At 38.7% G+C, this 19,555-nt stretch overlaps 1 protein-coding gene across 2 annotated transcripts; it reads right to left on the bottom strand.

Moving 5' to 3' along the window:
• Window positions 1–146: 146 nt before the first annotated feature.
• On the bottom strand, window positions 147–18,483 carry LOC101475237 (cryptochrome-1). Of its 2 annotated transcripts, XM_012918367.4 has the most exons (14): window positions 17,566–18,483; window positions 10,527–10,635; window positions 10,289–10,431; window positions 10,000–10,184; window positions 8,799–8,887; window positions 8,529–8,669; window positions 6,021–6,332; window positions 4,807–4,958; window positions 4,261–4,463; window positions 3,387–3,506; window positions 3,161–3,259; window positions 2,097–2,177; window positions 1,787–1,891; window positions 147–911 (listed from the first exon to the last, which is right to left on the bottom strand). In XM_012918367.4, the coding sequence occupies exons 1-13, from the start codon at window positions 17,721–17,723 to the stop codon at window positions 1,791–1,793; spliced, it is 1,893 nt and encodes a 630-aa protein (XP_012773821.2). In that variant the 5' UTR covers window positions 17,724–18,483; the 3' UTR covers window positions 147–911; window positions 1,787–1,790. The 2 variants fall into 2 exon arrangements, with proteins under 2 accessions (XP_012773821.2, XP_004548499.2); XM_004548442.4 differs by lacking the exon at window positions 2,097–2,177.
• Window positions 18,484–19,555: the final 1,072 nt, after the last annotated feature.

Raw genomic sequence — 19,555 nt, 5'->3', positions numbered from 1 at the left:
CGTTGCTTTTGAAGGTACCATTGTAATGTGTATCAACTTGAATGAAAACCTACAAATCTAGAAAGGGCTGATTACATTTGGAAACTGCAAATTTTTCTCAAAGATTGAACTCTGACTTTTGAGTTACAAAGAAAAGACTGAAACTATTTGTATATTTGAAGCTGTTTTAATTAAACAAGCACATTGAGAAGGAACAAGAAGCAAGTGAAGCATTTCTCTCCAGTGGTACATTTATTAGAGAGTATATGGGTGGTGGGGTGGCACACCAGGAATATGCAGGCTCTGTAGTCCTCTCACCTTTTCTCAATAAACACAGACGAGGGCAATAACATGATGGTTTGTGTCATATAGAAGTTTGAAGGAATAAAACGAGTCCACTAGTACTGAAACACAGAAAGGATTTTTGCTGACATTTACACTCGATGGGCTCAATGTGGAAAAACTTTAAAAACTCGGGTGCATTAGCAGACATTTCTGACCATTTATGTTTTTAATGGAAGGTCTAAAAATGCATTTCTTTTTATTGAAAATTTCCCCAAAAGAACGATCAATCCACAATGAATTCTCATATCAAAAATATATCAACGGGTCTATGGCTACACAAAGAGAGAAAACACACATACAATATCCAAATATGTACACGTTGTATGTGAGCTGCTTTTAGCAAATTCATTATATACACAAAGACTCTAGTCTCGGCATTATTAACCCAAACAGGAGCACAGTGTAACATCACTGGCTGGCCCACACTGTAATAATATTCAGTCCGATTAAGTTGAGAAACATGTTTTGTGACAGGTGGGGATGCCCGTCCTGAAGGTGTGTTCGTGCATTGTAGTGCTGTAAAAAATATTTGAGTCTATTTTAGCGTCCGTTTAGTTTTGGCTGTGTTCGCGATATGATTGAAACACCTGCAACAGAAGAAAGAACAATAAGTGGCATGTTCAGACATTTCTGAAAATACATTTAACTCCTTCAGTGCTGACTTTTTCAGCGCACTGAAAAACATTCCAACATTACATGTTAAGGAAAACAAAACATTGAGAATCTGACCTACAACTTTTCCTGTCACATGACCTGAGGTGAGTGAGGGTAATCTGCTGAAATTAGGTGCTTTGAGACCATACAAATATTTACTGCATTACAGGAACTCTGAGTGAAGTAGGTGTACTGTTACTGGTCCAGATGTGTGTCTGCTGTTTGATCGACGAATGAACGGAACACTGGGAATCCGGCATTTAAAGAACATAAACACTGATAAAAAAAAAATCAGCCATGTCAACAAACACTCAACTATCTTCCTCTCATCTGAACTCACAATCACAATGGTAGCAGCTGTTTCAGTTAAATCCACAGCAAAGCAAAACATAAAATAAAGAGGCTGAAACATGACTACAAGGAAATGAAAGCAACATGAGGTGGTGCTGCATTTAAACCTCTGGCTGGCAATTACATCACTTCAGAGTTCCTCTTAACAGTGGTTAGTAAACTGCTATTAATTACTGACTTAAAATTTGTGTATCTCATTGTGTGGATATTGTGGATTATAAAGGCAGGAACGGCTGATAAAAATACTGAAAAGGTTTGGCTCATGCCTGCCTTGTTCAGATGGTTTCTACTGGCAGAAGCAGTGAAAACAAGGACTGACAGTCAGTACGTTTCACCGTATTATTAAAAACAAGGAATAAAATTCCTATTTCTGACCCACCTCTCTGAATGCTGCTCACTAAAGTACATCTTGTATGTGTTTTATATAATAATAATAATGTGTGAGACTGCAACTGACCTCTTTAGTGGATGCTCTGTCTCTGGACTTTGGAACTTTTGCTATTCCCAGAGTCCTCACTGTGTCGTTTGCCACTGGTCTGAGTGGTGGGGTGGTGTTCAGGCCCTAAAAAAACATAAGAGCACATTTCAATAAACCATGAAACTATAAATTTCGACTAAATACAAAAACATGGCTTAAAATGAAAACACTCTTTTAGGGGTGGCGTGCAGTGATGGTCAAACACAGGACTGGGACTCAAGTTTTTCAACCAGTTAAGAAAGATTAATAAAAGAAATCATCATCAATCAGTGAAATGTTTCACTCGCACCTTTTTGAATTACAGGACCAGGATTCTGCTGCGTGCCTTGAGTGTAACACATCATACTGGTACTGGCAGCGTAACCTGGAACTTCAATTAAGATTCAAGGATTAGCAGCGAAACACTGAAGAAGATGCATGAAAGGATGCAGTTAATGCATGAAGCACATAAAGTACGCAAAACTCGTTCCACTTGGGGACCGGTTTCATATTGTCCAATCAACTGGAATCCTTTTTTTTTTTTTAAAAAAAAGCTGCTTTCAGGTGCTCCCTTATTTACTTTATTTACCAGGGGTCACCACGGTGGGTATGCTGCATTCTTTAACGCTGGATGCCCCAGAGGCACTTGTGTCTCCTCCTGAGATCAAACCACTACACTATAAAACCATTGTGCAAACACCTGCTATATGTTCAAATATCCATCCATTGTCTTCCACTAATAGACTGACTCTATCCCAGCAACTCACATTCAAACCTAAGGGCAATTTACAATCACCAGTTAACCTAACAACACTCACTGCATGTCCATCCACTCCATGTAGACCTGACAACAAATCAACACAAACAAATGTACTTCCACGTGTTATGAAGGTGTAGGGGCAGTGATAAGCATCGCCACCTCATAACAACAAAGTTTGGAGTTTAAATCAGCTGGTTGTGTCAGGAGGAAGTCCTTTTACTTTTCTACTAAATTTAGACTTAAAGGGACCACTGCTCTCTTCTTAATGGTGTGTGAAATTTAGCACAGTCATGTTCAATGGCTTTTCTCTGGGTAGCAAAGAGCCAAAGCTTCCCAGCTAATCAGCACGCCTGTTATTGAAGGAAAATATCCTGCAGGGTGAGCAGATTATTTTTCTTAGAATGACAGATGGGTGATGGTCAGCTGCAACTAAAACTAACTGTCTTGTTGTTTAGACTCATAAAAATGTAGAGTCTACAATAAAAAAAAAACCTGGAAACTGAGATAATCAGTGATACAGTCCAGTTATAGCACCAGTAAAAGCGGCACACACAGGAAAATGATAAGCATCAAGTGGATAATCAAGTGAAGGTGCACGGGTAGTTAGTCCCCACCATGTTGGTGCATGCCGACGCTGGTTTGCGGATCCCCCTGCACGTACATCATGACACCACTTTGCCAGTCTCCCTGGGAGTGAACTGGCATCTGATAGGCTGAGAAATAAATAAAAGAACAAACAGGTCTTCTTCAAAGAGTTCACTGCCAGAGGCTACACAGGAAGTCATGAAACATCCACAAGTTTGAAGTGTCAGAGGAGGAGTGGGTCTCTGTGCCACTTACTAGATGGAGCTGCAGCATCACGTGAAGTCTCAGAGAATCGCATCGAATCTGAGGATGCCTCAGCGTTTCCATTTCCATTTCCGTTGCCATTAGAGCCAGATGGAACTGTAGCCAAAAGACCTGAAGACACAGAGAGTTACAGAGTTAGTCCAAAACATACACAAACAATAATATTAAAAACACCAAATTAAAACACTGAAAATGTATATGGTTTAAATACCTCATTTGTAGATATTTATGCTGACTTTGAGTTTTTTTTCATTACTACTTTTGAGACATTTTAAAATCACTGACTACAGTCCAAAATAAGGCATTTATTTATTTATTTTTAAGTGAATCAGGTATTTTCATTTCCAGCTTTATAATTTTAATCTTAGGTCTAGGAGAGCAGCTTTGTATGATTAACAATGTCTAATAGTTCTTATTGCGCTTTGGTGCTGCCCATCCAAATTAAAAGCTTTGAACAGAAGTGGGTGGGACTTATGAAAGATATCCACTCTCAGTGACACCATAGAGATGTCAAGATGTGGCATTACTGGGATTATTTACACATCCCAGCCTCGTTGAGCTTTTAATATGAGCATCCATCACTGTAGAAGTGTATACATGACAGAAAGCAAGGAAAAGCCTAATACCTCCACTTCAGAGATATTTGTGGGGTTCAGTCTGTTATTGGAAAGCTGATGGAGCAGAGTGTGTGACATGGACCAAAGGATTGCAAATGACACCAAAGTAGCAGTTTCAGTTGTGTTGAAAAATATTAAAAACAAGGAAAGACTTGTTCTGAAAAAATCTAACTGCAAATCACTGCTTGTGATCCATCAGTTGATCTTTCTTCATTTTAATTTTAATAATGCTGTATCTGCATCCTTACCGAGGCCTCTGTAACAGGAGAGCTGCTGGTAGATCTGTTTCATTCGCTCGATGTTGAGACGGCTGGCCTCTGCATGGTGCACCATAGGCTTTGGATAATGTACTCCAATAATACATTTGGCTGCCTTCTGCACAACCTCTGGAGCGTTCCAGGGATCATAAATATACTTGGCTGGAAATCCCCTCAGAATGGGCAGGTAGCGGCTGAGCGGAGAGATGAAGAGGTTTAGTTGGCATGTGAGTGGGATAATTAATTTCCAGGAAAAGCGTCAACTGCTATGGTGGAATTAACCACCCAAATGTTAGATGGAAATCTCTCAAACACAGACTCCTCTGATACCTTATTTTTGAGTAGGCACACATTTTATTGCTTGGTTGTGTCTGTTTACTAAGTGAGATAATGTGTGTCACAAGAATTTTCACTAAAATGTTTTTTTATGGATTTAATTTTACATGATAAAAGCCTTAGATTTACTCCTGCATTGTAAATTTTTACTGCTCTTGCAAAAATTTTCAAGTACAGATGTTTTGACAGATGCAACCCTACCGTATGTAATCTCCGTTGGGGTCTGTGCGGCGGCCGAAACCCACAGGGCAGTAGCAGTGGAAGAACTGCTGGAAGAAAGAGCTGCAGGAGAGCCACATCCAGCTGCCTGCATTCACACTCCAGTCTGCATCCAGCAGCAGCTCCTCAAACACCTGAACACACAATCAAAAACATCTCAGATCGACTGGGAAGCAATATTTGGTCCTGCTGAGATGGTTAACAACAAATGAGTCAAGTGTTTGAGTATGACAAAAAAATGACTGTGGGTAAATTTCTGATTAAATATATACAGTTCCCTGATGTCAATTAGCTGCTCCGACAGAGAGGATTTCATGCCGCATTTGGACTGCAGCTGGAGACGATAATCTGTCTCCTGCTCTGTTTTCTGGTTGCTGTGCTGCTAGAGCAGAGCAGAGACTAACGGGCTGCAGTTCATTACAGTTCCATTACAGTTAATGCTGAGGATTAGTGACTTACTAAAGAAGCAGCTGATTATGCTGATCAGCTATTTATTGCCACAAGGTGCTTAGAATATTTAATATTTACTGGGAATAATAATAATGGCTATTAATTTAAAAATGCCACTGTGTCTTGAAAGGAGCGGCACTCATTATGTAAATAAAATAAAATACTATTAAATAGGTGCCAGTATTTTTTACTAACACAACAATATTGGCACTTATGGTATAAATTTCTAGTTGATATCTTTTTGTGTACACACATTTTTAGAAAACTTGACCTCTGACCTTGACCTACAGGTCTAGGGCACCAATATTCAAACTCATCTGAGATATTCAGTAGATGGTATCACTTTCAAAAATACCCCCATAGGGTAGGGTTCAGTCTTGTATTTGCAACCAGAAGAAGAATACAAGTCTCAGACGTTTGTGCATAATTTTAGATTATTAGACGAGGAAGCTATAGCCTCCTTGTACATACAGTCTGTTTTCAGCTCCTCAGTGAAGAACCATTTGGGCTTTTCAGGGCTTTCGTTTGTTAAATGTTCATGAAGAAAAAAAAAAAACGCATAAATGTATTAAGTAGTCCATTACTCACTATAAACAGTAGCTTCTAAAAGCAAAAAACTAATTTTGGATGCAAGCAAGTAAACTTATATTCTATTTTTAAACTCCCCAAGTGGTGTTTGGTATGAATTAAATAGAAACCAGATACTAGCATTACTCCCATCAGAACAATAGTAGGACACTGTCTACCTTCATTCCCTCCTCCCAGCTAATCCACAGGTCTCCTCTTGTCAGGAAACAGGCCACAGCATGCCTAGCCAGGTGGTGGATCCAGCCTTCCTGCCTCAGCTGGGTCATGATGGCATCAATCCAGGGGAAGCCGGTGCGGCCTTCTGCCCACTTGGCCAGTGCTTCGGGGTTGCGGTCCCAGGGTATCTGAACGCAGATGGGGTTACTCTCCATCTTGTCGAAGCAGGGGTTGTTGGTGGCCGCTGTGTAAAAGAACTCACGCCAAAGCAGCTGACCGTAGAGCGAGAGAGGAGGGGAGCTGTTCTTCTTCACCTTGTCAAGTAGGAGAAAGACACGTTACTGTCTGAGGCAGTCAGAGATTTGACTATACCAGCTGTATATTACGCAGGAGGGGTTTTTTTTGTTTTTTTTAAAGGAAAATTATTATTATTATAATGTGCAATGACAACTTTATTGTCATTGCACATGCACAGGTACAGGGCAACGAAATGCAGTAAGTAGTACTAGTAGTAGAAGTAGTAGTAGTAGTAGTAGTGGTAGTAGTAGGTAATGTGATAAAAGATAAAGACTAAACCACTATATTACTTTAGCTCATTTACATATAAGCACTTGAGTCCAAACATACAACGAAAAAATTCAAGAGGGAGGCAGTACTGGTTAATTCACCTCATTACAGAATAAACTGTGAATCATTACATGGCAAAATAAACAGCCAGAGCATTAAATCACCCCTGCAAATATATCTGATGTCACAGTACTGGGTGTACCTTCCATGACTCACTCCTTGTGTTGGGTTTTTTCCATTACTCATATCTGTTATGGGCCCCATTTTGTAGACAATTGGTGTGTGTGTGGGTGTCTGGCCTTGCCACTCGGTCATCTCCTGTTCTGCCATCAGACTGTACCCCCAAAAGCTTTCCACCAATGATGCTCTCAGCCTGGTGATACGCATACCAAACTCACCAGCATGCCTAAAAAGATTCCAGCTCAGTGCAGCACCACTTAACTTACTCAACAATCAGCCAAATCGCAGCCTGCTAATACCAGCCACGGCCTTCAGTCAGCCCCACTGCAACCATATAGTAAATCCCTGTCTCTTGCACTCAGATCTGAGTCAGTGTTTTCGATTCCTCCCTGTGAGGTAAAGTGTCTAAAAATGAAACATGTAAAAAGGGACAAAAATCCTTCATCTTTTTTCTTATATTTAATCGAAAATAAATAAATAAATAAATAAATACAGTAATAGTTTACACTTAAATATTACACCAAGAATGGGGACTTGGAGTAGCGCTATTGTTTCCAGGGCAGTCCCAGGACTCACTGGAGAGATTATATCTCGCAGCTAGCCAAGTACAACTCTGTGTCTCCCCCCAATGAGCTGGAGGAGGTGGGCACGGTGAGGGAAGTCTGATTGCTCTGCTTCAGACTGCTGTCCCTGTCACCCAAACCCTGATAAACTGCAGACAATGGATTGATTGACAGATGGATAATCCACCACAGCATCAAAAATCTGCACTTGACTCTGATATGCATACTGGTTTTAATTACTACATTCACCAAGATGTATGATGACCTGGTTAATTTTCTTTTTCAACAGCTGTTTTATGAGAAAATTATTTCAATATATTAATCATTTTATCAGTAAAAAAAAGTTCCTATTAATACAAGGAGAAGATATGCTGGAAACCTTCTCCCCCTGAGCGTGAAAGAAAAATTACCTTAATTACAGCGTCTTCTGTTCACACTTCAGTTCAAACAATGTTTTACTCTCCTAACAAGGTTGGGAGATTAATCACATTTTCATTTTCATTTTAATTCAGGCCATCCATTTTTAGAAAGATCAAACAAGATGGTTAAGATATTATGACTATCGATTGTTTTTCTTGTGTTACAAATCCTTATCACCTTTTCCATAAAGCACAGCGGTGTGCTTTAATCCACCCTAAAAGTCAAAAGTTGCTAACAGTTTAGCTGAGCTGGGCCAAGAATATGTAAATAGAGCGCTTTGTCAACAGGATTGATGGCAAATAATTTTCACAATGGGACACATGAGAAAATGGGACTTTTGTGGGAGGGGCTGCACTAATAAGCTTATAAAGAGATCAAATTAATATTGAGCAGAACCAAGTGCAGTTTGTTGGTGTAACCCTCCACTACAATTGTAGTTTCTCATGTGGCCCCTTGGGAAAATGAAATGGTGACCCCTGATCTAGAGGAAATAAAAGACATTCATGGTTGATTGCATCTGCCCTATCTGAAGGTTTCTCACCCAGTCTGCTTTTAATCCTGCAACATGATGTAAATTCTGACCAGGACGACCATTGTCATATGACAACTGTAATTCTGGTTGTCAAGAGGATGACTTTGTTCACAGTTTTGAATCTGATTTACACATCAGGTTGGGTTCTTGTGGAACATATCCTTCATATCCTTATTTAAAGACTTCAAAGATAATTAGAAACCCAATTTTTTAAGTGTAATTAATTAAGTATATTCCTACACACTTACCTTCCTGTAGAGGTCAGTAAGCTTAAAGTAGAAGAGACGGCAGGAGAGGCAGCCGAAGCGCAGGTAGGGGCTGAGGCCTGTGGGGCTGGCAAGCAGTGAGTTGGCGTTCATTCTAGGACGTTCAAAGTTTGCCACCCATGCCTGATAGGAACAATCACATGAAAACCTGAGACTTGTATCACAGCGAAACTCATTTTAAATGACAGAGCAGTGGGATTGTACTAAAATAAAAAATGATTTAACAAAAATTCTCTGCTCGATTTGCCTGACCTTCCTCTCCAAGTGCCTCTCAAGTCGTGTGAGAGCTTCAGTCTCTCCTCCTGGCCACACAGCTGAGGACAGGCCTTCAATATCAAAACCTGCAGGGGTCAAATTAAAACTCACATATTATCATTTTTCATATATTTTTAATTCCCTGAAAAGAATATGTGCAGTTTATACCATTTTAGTAATCTTCATTATGACCAGAAGAGGGCAAACCAACACAACAAGAGGGTTAACTACATGTGTAGGTAGATTTATTTAAAGAGGGCTTTTTATTCCTGTCCTTGATCATTTTTTGTTTTATTTTTTTTATAATTCTGTTTATTAAATTTTTATAGATAAATGAACAAAAAAAATACAAAAGAAACAACAAAAAAGGCAAGAGTAATCAGTAATGCAACAGGACAGTGTCCTGTGTTTTTTTATGAAGAAATACAACAAGTAATATATGAATCCATATATGAAGGCCAAAAATAGGGCATGTCCATGTCCATGTTATGTGTTTAAATGCAGATTATGCTCAAGCCCCAGAAGTTTCACTAGTTTTCTTTATAACTGCTGAGAAAATATATTTTTGTGTTTTTAAGACATTTTTAAACATGAACTGCTAAGGAAGATATTACCCCTAACTAATTTTAGACATAAAAACAGAATGAAAAAGTTATTCACTACTACTAGAAATAAGTTTAAAAAGCTACAGAAAACCCAGGTAAATCTAATAACTCACTACTAATGTTGATTTGAGCAGATAACATCTGCTCAGTCATATTTTCTTACTACAGTTAGATTAATATCTGACAACTCTTTCCTCAAATCAGCAGCTATGTGTAAAGTCTGACACAGGACTCCTATTCTACCCTTGGCATCATAATCTGTATATAAAAGATGGACATGTTACTATATGAATTATTAATTAGTGAGGTCTGGTATAAAGCCTCCAACTTGGAATTGTCCCTAATGCATGCGTCCATCTTGGTGGTGAGTAAGAGTTAATCTGATCCAATTTAAGACACACCTGCAATTACGTCCATCATTTACATGCAGTTTATGTTTGCTGCACAGACTGTATGTAAATACAGTAACAGCTGCTGGGTCTAACAATCTCTGGTGGAAACTCAGCTTTAGACGGCTACTAGTAGTGCTGCTTTTTTCCACAAATGAAAATTACTTATTACAATTACATTTCATTACATAATTTAGACCTTACCGAGTTCCTCCAGGGAGGGGACCCCAAACTTCTCATCATGATCTTCAGACAGAGGGGTAGTGCATTTCCCCATTATCTCAGCAGTGATGGACTCCGCAGGCACCTCCACAGGGTCCATACGACTGATGAGAGTCTGGAACCGCTTGTAGGTGAGGGGAGACTGACCCCCATTTAACTCTATGATCCTGCAGATGCAAAGATCAGAAACAGATTCATAAAAAAAACTTGCTCAGGACAAAGAACAATATGACAGCACTGTTTGTTGTGGTAAGGTGTGATAATAACTTACTTGTCCAGTTCATAGAGTGTGTGGGAGATGCGAACTGTCACCTCAACTCCAGCCTCAGAGGCCAGCTTCTTAATAGCTGCATCTCGCTCTTTCCCAAAGGGCTCAGAGTCGTATTCATATGACAGACGAGTAATTTTCCACTCCTGGAAAAAAGGAGTAAATCGTAGAATGTTTAGGATTCACACAAAATGTTTGAGGCACTGTTGGTTGTGCAGCTTAAATCAGATTCAAGTTTCACCTTGAAAAGTCTGGGAAAGACATCAGTGGGTTGGCCTCGGATCACAAACAGACGAGAGTTGAGCTTACGGAGGCTGGAGTCCAAGTCCTCAAGACTCTGCAATAAGAACCTGCAGATGACAAGGAAATCTGTGTCAATGTTCATAAAGATGCTACAATATCAGTCACTGCATGATGAAGGAGTTTGATTAGGGAGTACAACTATTGATTTTAGCTTATACAGGCAAAAGGTAAAATGCCCTTAAAAGAGTAGAAGTTTCCATTCACTTTGCTCTTTGACATTTTTATACAGCTGAATTAAATGAGACCACTCCTTCAAAATCTTTTTTTCTAAATTACCAATTGACTAAGACATACCAAACATCTTATATACTGAAGATTTGAAGTCAATGACCAAATTACATGAAATTATCTATTTTTATTGCACTTTATTGAAGATATATCCTATGTAATAAAAGACCTTTAAGCTCTACTCAACTTGAATCTGATTTGCACACTAAGGAAAAACTTATCTTTTCTTATCTGCCTACATATAAAAAAATGTGTAAATTAACTGAAGTTGATGTGTGATGTATTTGCTTGTTGCATGTACATATCCTGTCATGCAAACTCTAAAAATATCCCTTCAACACCAAAAATACATAAATATATGCTATAACTGACATTTTTCATCTGACTTTTAAACTAGATTTTTTTTTTATATCAGTTATTCAGTTTTAAATGCGTTTATTCAATCATTTATTGAGCTATTCCTTAATTAAATTATGTTTGGACCTTTGTCTCTCAGAAGGAATAAAACTAATAAATAGTTATAATGGGGAAATTACATATTTGTACAAATAGATTAATGCCAATATATATCTAGAATCCTATTATTTCAGAATATTATTTATATCAATTTAATGGCATATCAGTTTTTTTTTTCCTATTAAGGCATTTCTTTACTAATTTTTGATTTTGGCAGTTTTTGGTCCCCCACATAATTTCACCTCCACTTTGCATGAACAAAGTTTGACAAGACTTATTCCACTATTGTCATAGCAGATTATTATTACGTTCTTGTTTTTCCAAGTTCAAATTTACTGTCCTTGCTCTACATAGCCCACGTTGATAAAATGTAAAATGTTATTTCTTTAAGTAACAAAAACAAGACATGTAAGATTAGCAAATGTACACCAGTGTGGGACAAACTGTGGGGTAAAACAGGACTGTTTAGCTAAAGCACAATATCTCTTCATATCAAGTGTCCCTTAATTAAAAAAAAAAAAAAAAGCCAAGGCTGAACACACACTCAAGGCTGAATCATGCAGACGGTGCATGAGTTGACCAACCCTCATCCATGAGTTTAATCATCTCTGTATGCAACGTCAGCCATCATTTAAATACAATGTGCTGACCTAACTGGTGGAAGTATGAACCAGCATTAACATTTTATTGGTTTAACAACAGTGCAATAACTGAACTATAGTATAATTTGCTTCTGTTTTTATATGTTCTCCAAAATAAAAAAATACCAACTGTAAGCATCAGAACACACACCCACAGGTACACACACATGTAAACACAAAGCGGCAGTAATGTGGTGCTTCCCGTTCTGTTGCTATAGGTAACAAAATTTGTAGGTGGATGCTTCCTGTATCATTCCGGTCTAATTATGTCTTTTACTGATAAGACAGCCAGGTAAGGGCTTCTAGTGAACTTTATGTAGTTTTCATTATTATTAAAGCTTAAATACTTTGCAAATATTATTCAGCCAGGCACCTGACCTAATCTATTGTCATGTAAAGAACACAAGGGGTGTGGGTTTTAAGGTTTTATGGTAAATAAGGAAGACATTTTAACTGCATAACCGCAACATAGGATCAAAGCCGAAAAATATGTAAACAAATGTCCCCAAACTAACAGTAAACAGAAATACAGGTATTAACTTACAGGGAACTCTGGGTATCTCCGCTAAGACTACTGGATAGGCGGCCAGAAATAAATGGATGGATGGTATTTATTAATTGTTAAATCTATTCATTTGTCTGTGTATTACGGTTCTTCTGAAACTCCAAAATTTGTTTTCCTAAACGTATTTTTTTTTTATTCTTTATGTATTATATATGACATGGGGGGTCAACTTTGTGGGTACTGGCTGAAACAGGAAAGTAAGCCTAGAGCCAGGAGATCGGCAATTTCATGTATTCATGGGAACATTAACTTTTTTCTTTTTTTTTTAGATTAAGGCCTCTCTGTACACCGCACTCCTCGTAGCACCAAGCAAATGATTCACTCTGGCAAGGTCAGAAACTCTGCCGAGACAAATCGTGGATAATGTCATTATATGTTGATAACAATTTGACACAGGAAATACATTGCTTTCGCAAGTTTTTATTCAAGCTTTAACAGTGCTTTGAGAAATGATAATATCATATCAGTGTGACACAAAGCAACTGAAACTTCATTAATGATAAGAGTGAATTGTTGTTTAAGACTAGCTACAATAGTGGTGTCTTTGTTGAGTGTGAGCTACAGCACAGCTAACAGACTTCCTACATCTTGAACCAGATTATTCCTGCCAGTCCAAGGTCATTTCCTATGCCAGCTGCTTTGCTCTCCTGACCTGTGAAGACAGTTTGATTCTGCAAAGCTAGACTCAGACTACTCAGAGTCCTTAAGCTATGTTCATCTATGGTATTCAAACAGAGACAGAGCTGTGCTGGATTCGGTGTTAAACGAAATCCATTCATACCGGTTTTTCATTATTTTCACTCCTACATCTGTCCTATTTTTCAAACAACTCCACAAGAATTTCAACCAAATGAACCTTCATAATCATGGGCCACCCAGCATGAGAATTTCAACTAGCTTAAACAGATCTGAAAATGGATATCAGATGGATGCAGCTTTGTTGGGATTAGTGTTCAAAGCAGTGTGCCACACCAGAGTTGGGTCTTTTGCAGAAGCAGGCGTGCAGAAGTAGGTCAAAAGGAAGAGAGAAATGGATAGGTTTTTTTTCTTCCTAACACACTGACCTACTTATGCTATGCCTGTCGCTGGTGGAAAGGAGGGAAAGTTATAATGATTATGTCATCTGGCATTGGCCTACCTTAATCACTGAGGATCACCGCCTACATCTCAAGAAAAGGGAGTGCTCGCTCTTTAGCAGGCAATTCAAATGATAAAAAAAAAAAGTGCAGAAACAGGTGCCAGTTATAGCAGCTGCAGGCTACAGGGAGATTTTTACAGCGCCCTCATATTTTGGACCTTTGCTTGGTTTAACTTTGAGTAAAGTTTACTGAGATATAAAAACCAGAAGCACAGCAGTACAGTGACACGATTGAAACAAAGCAGTATATGCCATCTTTGAATTCAGCAAATTCAGTCAAATAAGTTATTAGCTTTTTGGAAACATGGGTCAACAAATCTGAACTAGGCATTTCCTTTATGCTTTATTTGTACTGGGAGAATAATTAATATATTTCACCCAAGCTCTATTTTCACCAGGTGAGTTTTTGGACTACAAATAAGAGATTCTGGTCTTACACCATGTTACATGTCTGATTTGTGCATAAAAAAATTAAATAAAAGGAATGAATCAGGGCATGCTGAGTGAACTGCGTGGGCTCTGCGTCAGCCCAGGCTGCTGTTACATAACTGCAGAAGCATAACAATATGGATGCTCATAACTGGCCCGACTTTTATGCTCCCCTTCTCTTTAAGAGACGGCATGGGACTGCAACGCAAACCAAAGCTCACGACGGGAACAGAAACATAAAACACAAAGGGAGACCCCTACTGTACTTTAAACCTCAGGGGTACTTTCATTCATCCAGCACCTGCCTGTAGACCATAAAAACTGCCAAGTGAGATGCTGCATTTTCTATACAGAAGCAGGAAGCTGAGTTCTACTGAACATATAAGTAAAAAGGATCCCAACTGTTTGTTTTTACTAGGGAATTTTCCAGAAAACTGTCAGCCATTGGGTATCAGACCATTAAAGTCAACGGTCCACGCACTTATCTCCAACACATGACCCTGTAAAGCTTTATATACTTCTTTGTGTCACTAGACACAAGCAGCCTGCTACTATCTTGGTTGTGAAACAATCGGAGACACATGCTGACAGTCTGGAGGTCATGAAATGTCAGTTACATAAAATTCTTCATCATAAAATCTTTAGAAATGTGGGACTATAGGGTCAAAAGTAGACACTATATAGTCTTATGTCATTTTAAGAAAAGCCAAGAAATATGCAAAAATAAAACAGCCATCTAAAGTGCATTTTTAGCATCTAAAGTTTAGTCCGAACAGTTCAGACTAAAAACGGCAAACCTCAAGAGAATATGAAGATGCTTAAGATCCTTTCCCACATGTGGAACACAGCAGGAAATAGTGTGCTAAGATGCATTCACACAACTGATAATATTCAGTGTGGTTTAGGCAATAGAGCTGCCTGGACAGAAGATACAGAAGGGAGGATACATGACCCCCACTTGCTAGAAGTAAATGCGCCAGATTATTGAGAGTATCTTGGTAGCTTGCAGATCCACGTTTATGATATTTGAGGTGAGTGTCAAGATGTGAAACAGGCAGTAATGTGAGAGAACAGAAGCTATAATATACAAAGAACTTCACTGTAGTGAAGTGTTAAAAGCAGTGAAAATTCTGTGAGGCAGCCATTTTTTGTTACACATTTGTGAAGTGAGAAAACAATGTTTTAAACTTTGATGTTTTTTATTTTCTCACTTCTTCCTCTTTGTGGTGAACTCTGCTGTCACAGCCTTCCTGTTCACAACAGCTTCTCAACCAGCAGACATTTAACCTACAAACAACTTCATCACATAGGAGGTATACACACAAATGCATCTCCAGAGTCTTTGCACAGGCTGAATTCCCTCTCTCTTCACACCCAATGCTTAATTCTTACACCATCATAATCTGGCATCACACTGACCCTGTATTAGGGAGCTGGTTGGGTAAATATCGAATAAACCAACTAGGTCAAATACTTGCGTCCTACCAAAGTTCATAGATGCAGTGCACGTGTGGAAACGGCTCAAAGCAATTTAGCATTTACAGCTCTGTCTGAGATCCGTACATTCATGTGTCTAATCTTTACAGAGGAAATATTTACTGATCCGAATGTAATTCACAATGCTACAACCATGTAACACAAACCAGTTAGTATATGTGGTTTGTGCTGAAATGAGTCAAAGAAACTGAATATGAAAGTGTTTGAGATCTGCTGATGTGCAATAAACCACTTTATAAACAACAGTTTAACATTATATCATCAGCTGAAAGTCATTTAAGAATAATTAGAGTTTACCAGGGAGGTGAAAATACTGTTTACCCATCTGAGATCTTAGTCACCTTTTGAAGGACAACGTAATGTTATAATTTATGTGTGTAGTCAGTATTCATTATGCCTGATCTAACTGATATAATTGACGTTTCTCCTGGTTTTGATGTTTTGTTTCAAAGTGATAACTTAGTGAAGATTATAGTTTAGTGAACAATACATGAGATGAAGTAAGTGAGTGCAAATATATGTTAGTGACCTTATATACAGTTTATGTCATAATTTGCTGTACTTTGCTATACCTCGTATATGTAGGTCAAAATTCAGGTGACAGTGCAGCAGCTCCATGGCCTCTTTTTGTTTGGTTCATTTAGAAAACACCCAGGCTTTCTTTGTTTGCAAAAACAAACAAAACTTGGCAATCAACATCTCAAACAATGTAACAGCTTTGACCTCAAATGCAAGATAAAAACCAGTTGGGCAATGCTTTGCCATGCTATTCCTTACATACTTTGTGATTTTGGCAGAAAGTCTTGTTCCTCTTACTTTAAGTAATCGGGGTTTTTACAGTTCTCCCAAAAAGATTTTGATTGTATTTTTCTGGGTTCATAATTCCATCAATTTTGACAAGATCTCCAACACCACTGTCTGAAACACAGCCTAGCTCACATGAGAATCTCAAACATGTTTTCCATATGGATGTATACACTTACGGTTGTACCTCTCTCCTGACCTCTGTACATTTCAATGATGGTGTGAAAAAATTTCAAATTTGGATTTATCACTCCATCAGACCTGTTGCCACTACTTTTTAATTCAATTCTTGTGTAATTTGGTAAACCTCAGCCTTTTGTCCCTGCTTCCTCTCCTTATTAAGAGTGGCTTTTTGACAGCCAAATGACTGAGGTCATTTCTGATAAGACATCAGTTAAGAGTAGATGGATCAAATGTGTCATGTCTTTGCTGGATTTTTTTCATGTTCCTTAAGAACGTGACTTTCAGATACTGTTTATCTACTATTTTTTTTAGGCCTGAAACAACTTCTTTTGTCCTGAGCTTGTCCTATTTCCTCAAATTTTTTAAGGACACAATGCACACCATGTCAAGATACCACACATTTTCAGTTAATACCTCTTCGGGGATCACCTTGTTGGCACAAGAATAGGTTTTTATGCCTGTCAAACTGTTATCTTACTATATTTTAGGCATTTGTTAAATATTCAAATAAAGAAATGAGAGCAAATTATGTGTTTTTGTGACAGCCTGCTAGTAACAAAATGACAAACAATACAATTTAAAACTGGTTTGTTGCCATGTTGTATGTGATTTGTAGACAACATTTGTTCATCCCTTTAGTTAGGGACCTGGTCAGGTACAAAGACTGGACTCAATATAGGTGAAAAAGCAGCTAAAGTCTCAAGAAAAATGTTGAAAGATCTTCAGCAAGCATGGAGAACATTTCACAAGACCACTTAAAATATTACAAATAATCTAGCTCCTTGGAAGCTAAATATAAGACTTTTGCAAAGTACTGCATATCCTGTTGCTATGTTATTACAGCCATTAGGAAACACAACAGCCAGAAAGAGACATGAAACCGTCACAAAGATACACAAAACAACAATATATGCTATATGTTATGTAAATGGATACAAATGTGCCGTTTGCAACCGTTTTTATCTTGTGCTGTTGTTAATGCATCCTGTTGTGCTACATGTGTGGTAGCGCGTGGTTAAATTCACGCTTCCCTCACCTCCACCTGTTGATGCCAACGTTGGAAGAGCCCGCAAACCAGGGGTCGAGGATGTAGACGCAGCGGACCGTATCCGCTCCCAGCAGAGATTCCTTGAGCGACGGGTTGTCGTGGAGCCGCAAGCCCTTCCTGAACCAGTGGATCGTATTAATGACCATTACTCAACTGGACGAGTCCTTTTCTTCCTTTTTGAAAGAGGTCAACAGTCTTTTGGTGCTCACTCGACTTTTATCCCAACTACTCACTCACAGTTTCTTTTAGGAAGAAAAAATATCACCTTGAATAAAAATTGGTTTGAAAAAGAAATCCTTTTGGGGTTCAATAACGCAGTCCAACTTTTATAATTATCCTTGCTCTAACAGAGCTTTTTCCATAGTGTCGAAAAATGTAGAAACCGCTGGCTGCTGAACCATTTGGGCTCGAGGCAACGCGCGCGCTCCGGCAATATGACAACTAACGCGGCGGGCTTTAGGACCCGGTGTGCTGCGGAGAAGTAGAGCGGCTCGTTGTATAACTTGTTTTTCTGAATGATGAAAAAATTAACGTATAAATATATGCTAACACTCCTGGGCGGGCCTGCTTTCTACAGATATTAATTAAGTCAAACGCAATAACAGAGTACTTAACTGGCTTGTAATCTAAACCCACAAGACACCGTGGCAAGACCGGCTGTTCCGTGCCGCGAATACCAGGGAAGCTGGTTATGTAAAATACAATTTCTAACAGAAATATTGTAAAATTCGTCGTCCTACTGTTAGCTAGATCAATACTTAGCTGTTATAACCGCTTCTCGATTCCGTATAACCCGTCTGCCTCACTGTTGAGCTGATATTTTGAGCTGCGACCTCAAAAGATTTTCCTTTACAACGTCCACGAATAGCTGCTCAACCTCTTCACCGCACCTACAGCCGAGACTCCGCCCACTGCCAACGTGCGTAGTTCCGAGCCTTCTGATAGGTCCGAATCGCTTTGTGCGTTTCGCGGCGTGGTCACGTTTTTCCAGCGTGCTTTCTGCATGCCAGCATGCACAGATAACTTACCCGCTTGGTGTTACTGATGAATTATGACCTCTTATGGCGGACTGAACGGACATAGCACGTCAGCGGGTCAATTAACCAAGTTTGGCTAATAATCTTAAGAGTAAAGCAGACTCGGAAATCTTAACCATACTCGAGTGTTTCTATTTGTATACTTCATGTTTTATGACAGGTTAATGAAAAAATAAAATAAATACAAATATGAGTTACAGAGGTTACACGCACAGACTTTAAAGACTTATTGGGGTAAAAATGTGGAGCTTTAACAATAAAAAAGAGTCCTCATCAGTTGCAAGAGTGCACTGGCTTGTTTATACTAAAAGAACCCGGATGTGCACATGAAGTCCGGCATGATCGAGTGGCACTCGCTTCCTTGTCAGTGTGTGTGCATGTGTGGTCTAGTGCAATAAGAAGTGTAGCTCGTAGTTAACATGATATGAATTCTCATTTTCTGAATTTGCTCTTAAATTTGCCCAACCTACAAACAAAAGACAGTGAACTTGTGAAGACTAGTTTTTATTTGTCACTTTATATGTTCATTACACTACATTTTCTTTTTACCTACTTAACCTCCTATATTTCAGAAAGCTGTTCCAATTGCCTTGTTTCCTGAAAGGTTTCATAAAAGTAAACGTGTACATCTGAATATTGTTAATAATAATATTAGCGGTAGTAATCATTAGCAGTTGTAGTGGAATAGGAAATGTTATACTCTTTATTATCCCGAAAAAGAAATGCGTCACAACACTCTTACATAAAACAGCTTGTAATTATGCAAGATGCAAAATGCTGTCTTGGCCTGTGAAGTAGTGCCGACTTTTGGCCACTGAGGGGCAGTATAGTATCACGTCAGTAGGCCCCCTTACTTTGCTCATGATGATCAATTGTATCGACACATGATAATGACAAGGCCTATGTAAATGTGATGTCATGTATTATCATTATTCATCATA

This window comes from Maylandia zebra, linkage group LG17 (assembly GCF_041146795.1).
Source record: "Maylandia zebra isolate NMK-2024a linkage group LG17, Mzebra_GT3a, whole genome shotgun sequence".
NCBI lineage: Eukaryota > Metazoa > Chordata > Actinopteri > Cichliformes > Cichlidae > Maylandia > Maylandia zebra.
The sequence above is the reverse complement of the archived record's forward strand: the minus strand, read 5'-3'. Positions and strand labels throughout refer to the sequence as shown.

Bases quoted from the DNA above. Each gene is read 5' to 3' on its own strand.
- LOC101475237 (XM_012918367.4), bottom strand. From the start codon at position 17,723: ATGGTCATTAATACGATCCACTGGTTCAGGAAGGGCTTGCGGCTCCAC. The intron at 10,636-17,565 runs GTGAGGGAAGCG...TGTCATCTGCAG, and splicing joins GTTGGCATCAACAGGTGGAG to GTTCTTATTGCAGAGTCTTG. The intron at 8,670-8,798 runs GTCAGGCAAATC...TGTTCCTATCAG, and splicing joins AGAGGCACTTGGAGAGGAAG to GCATGGGTGGCAAACTTTGA.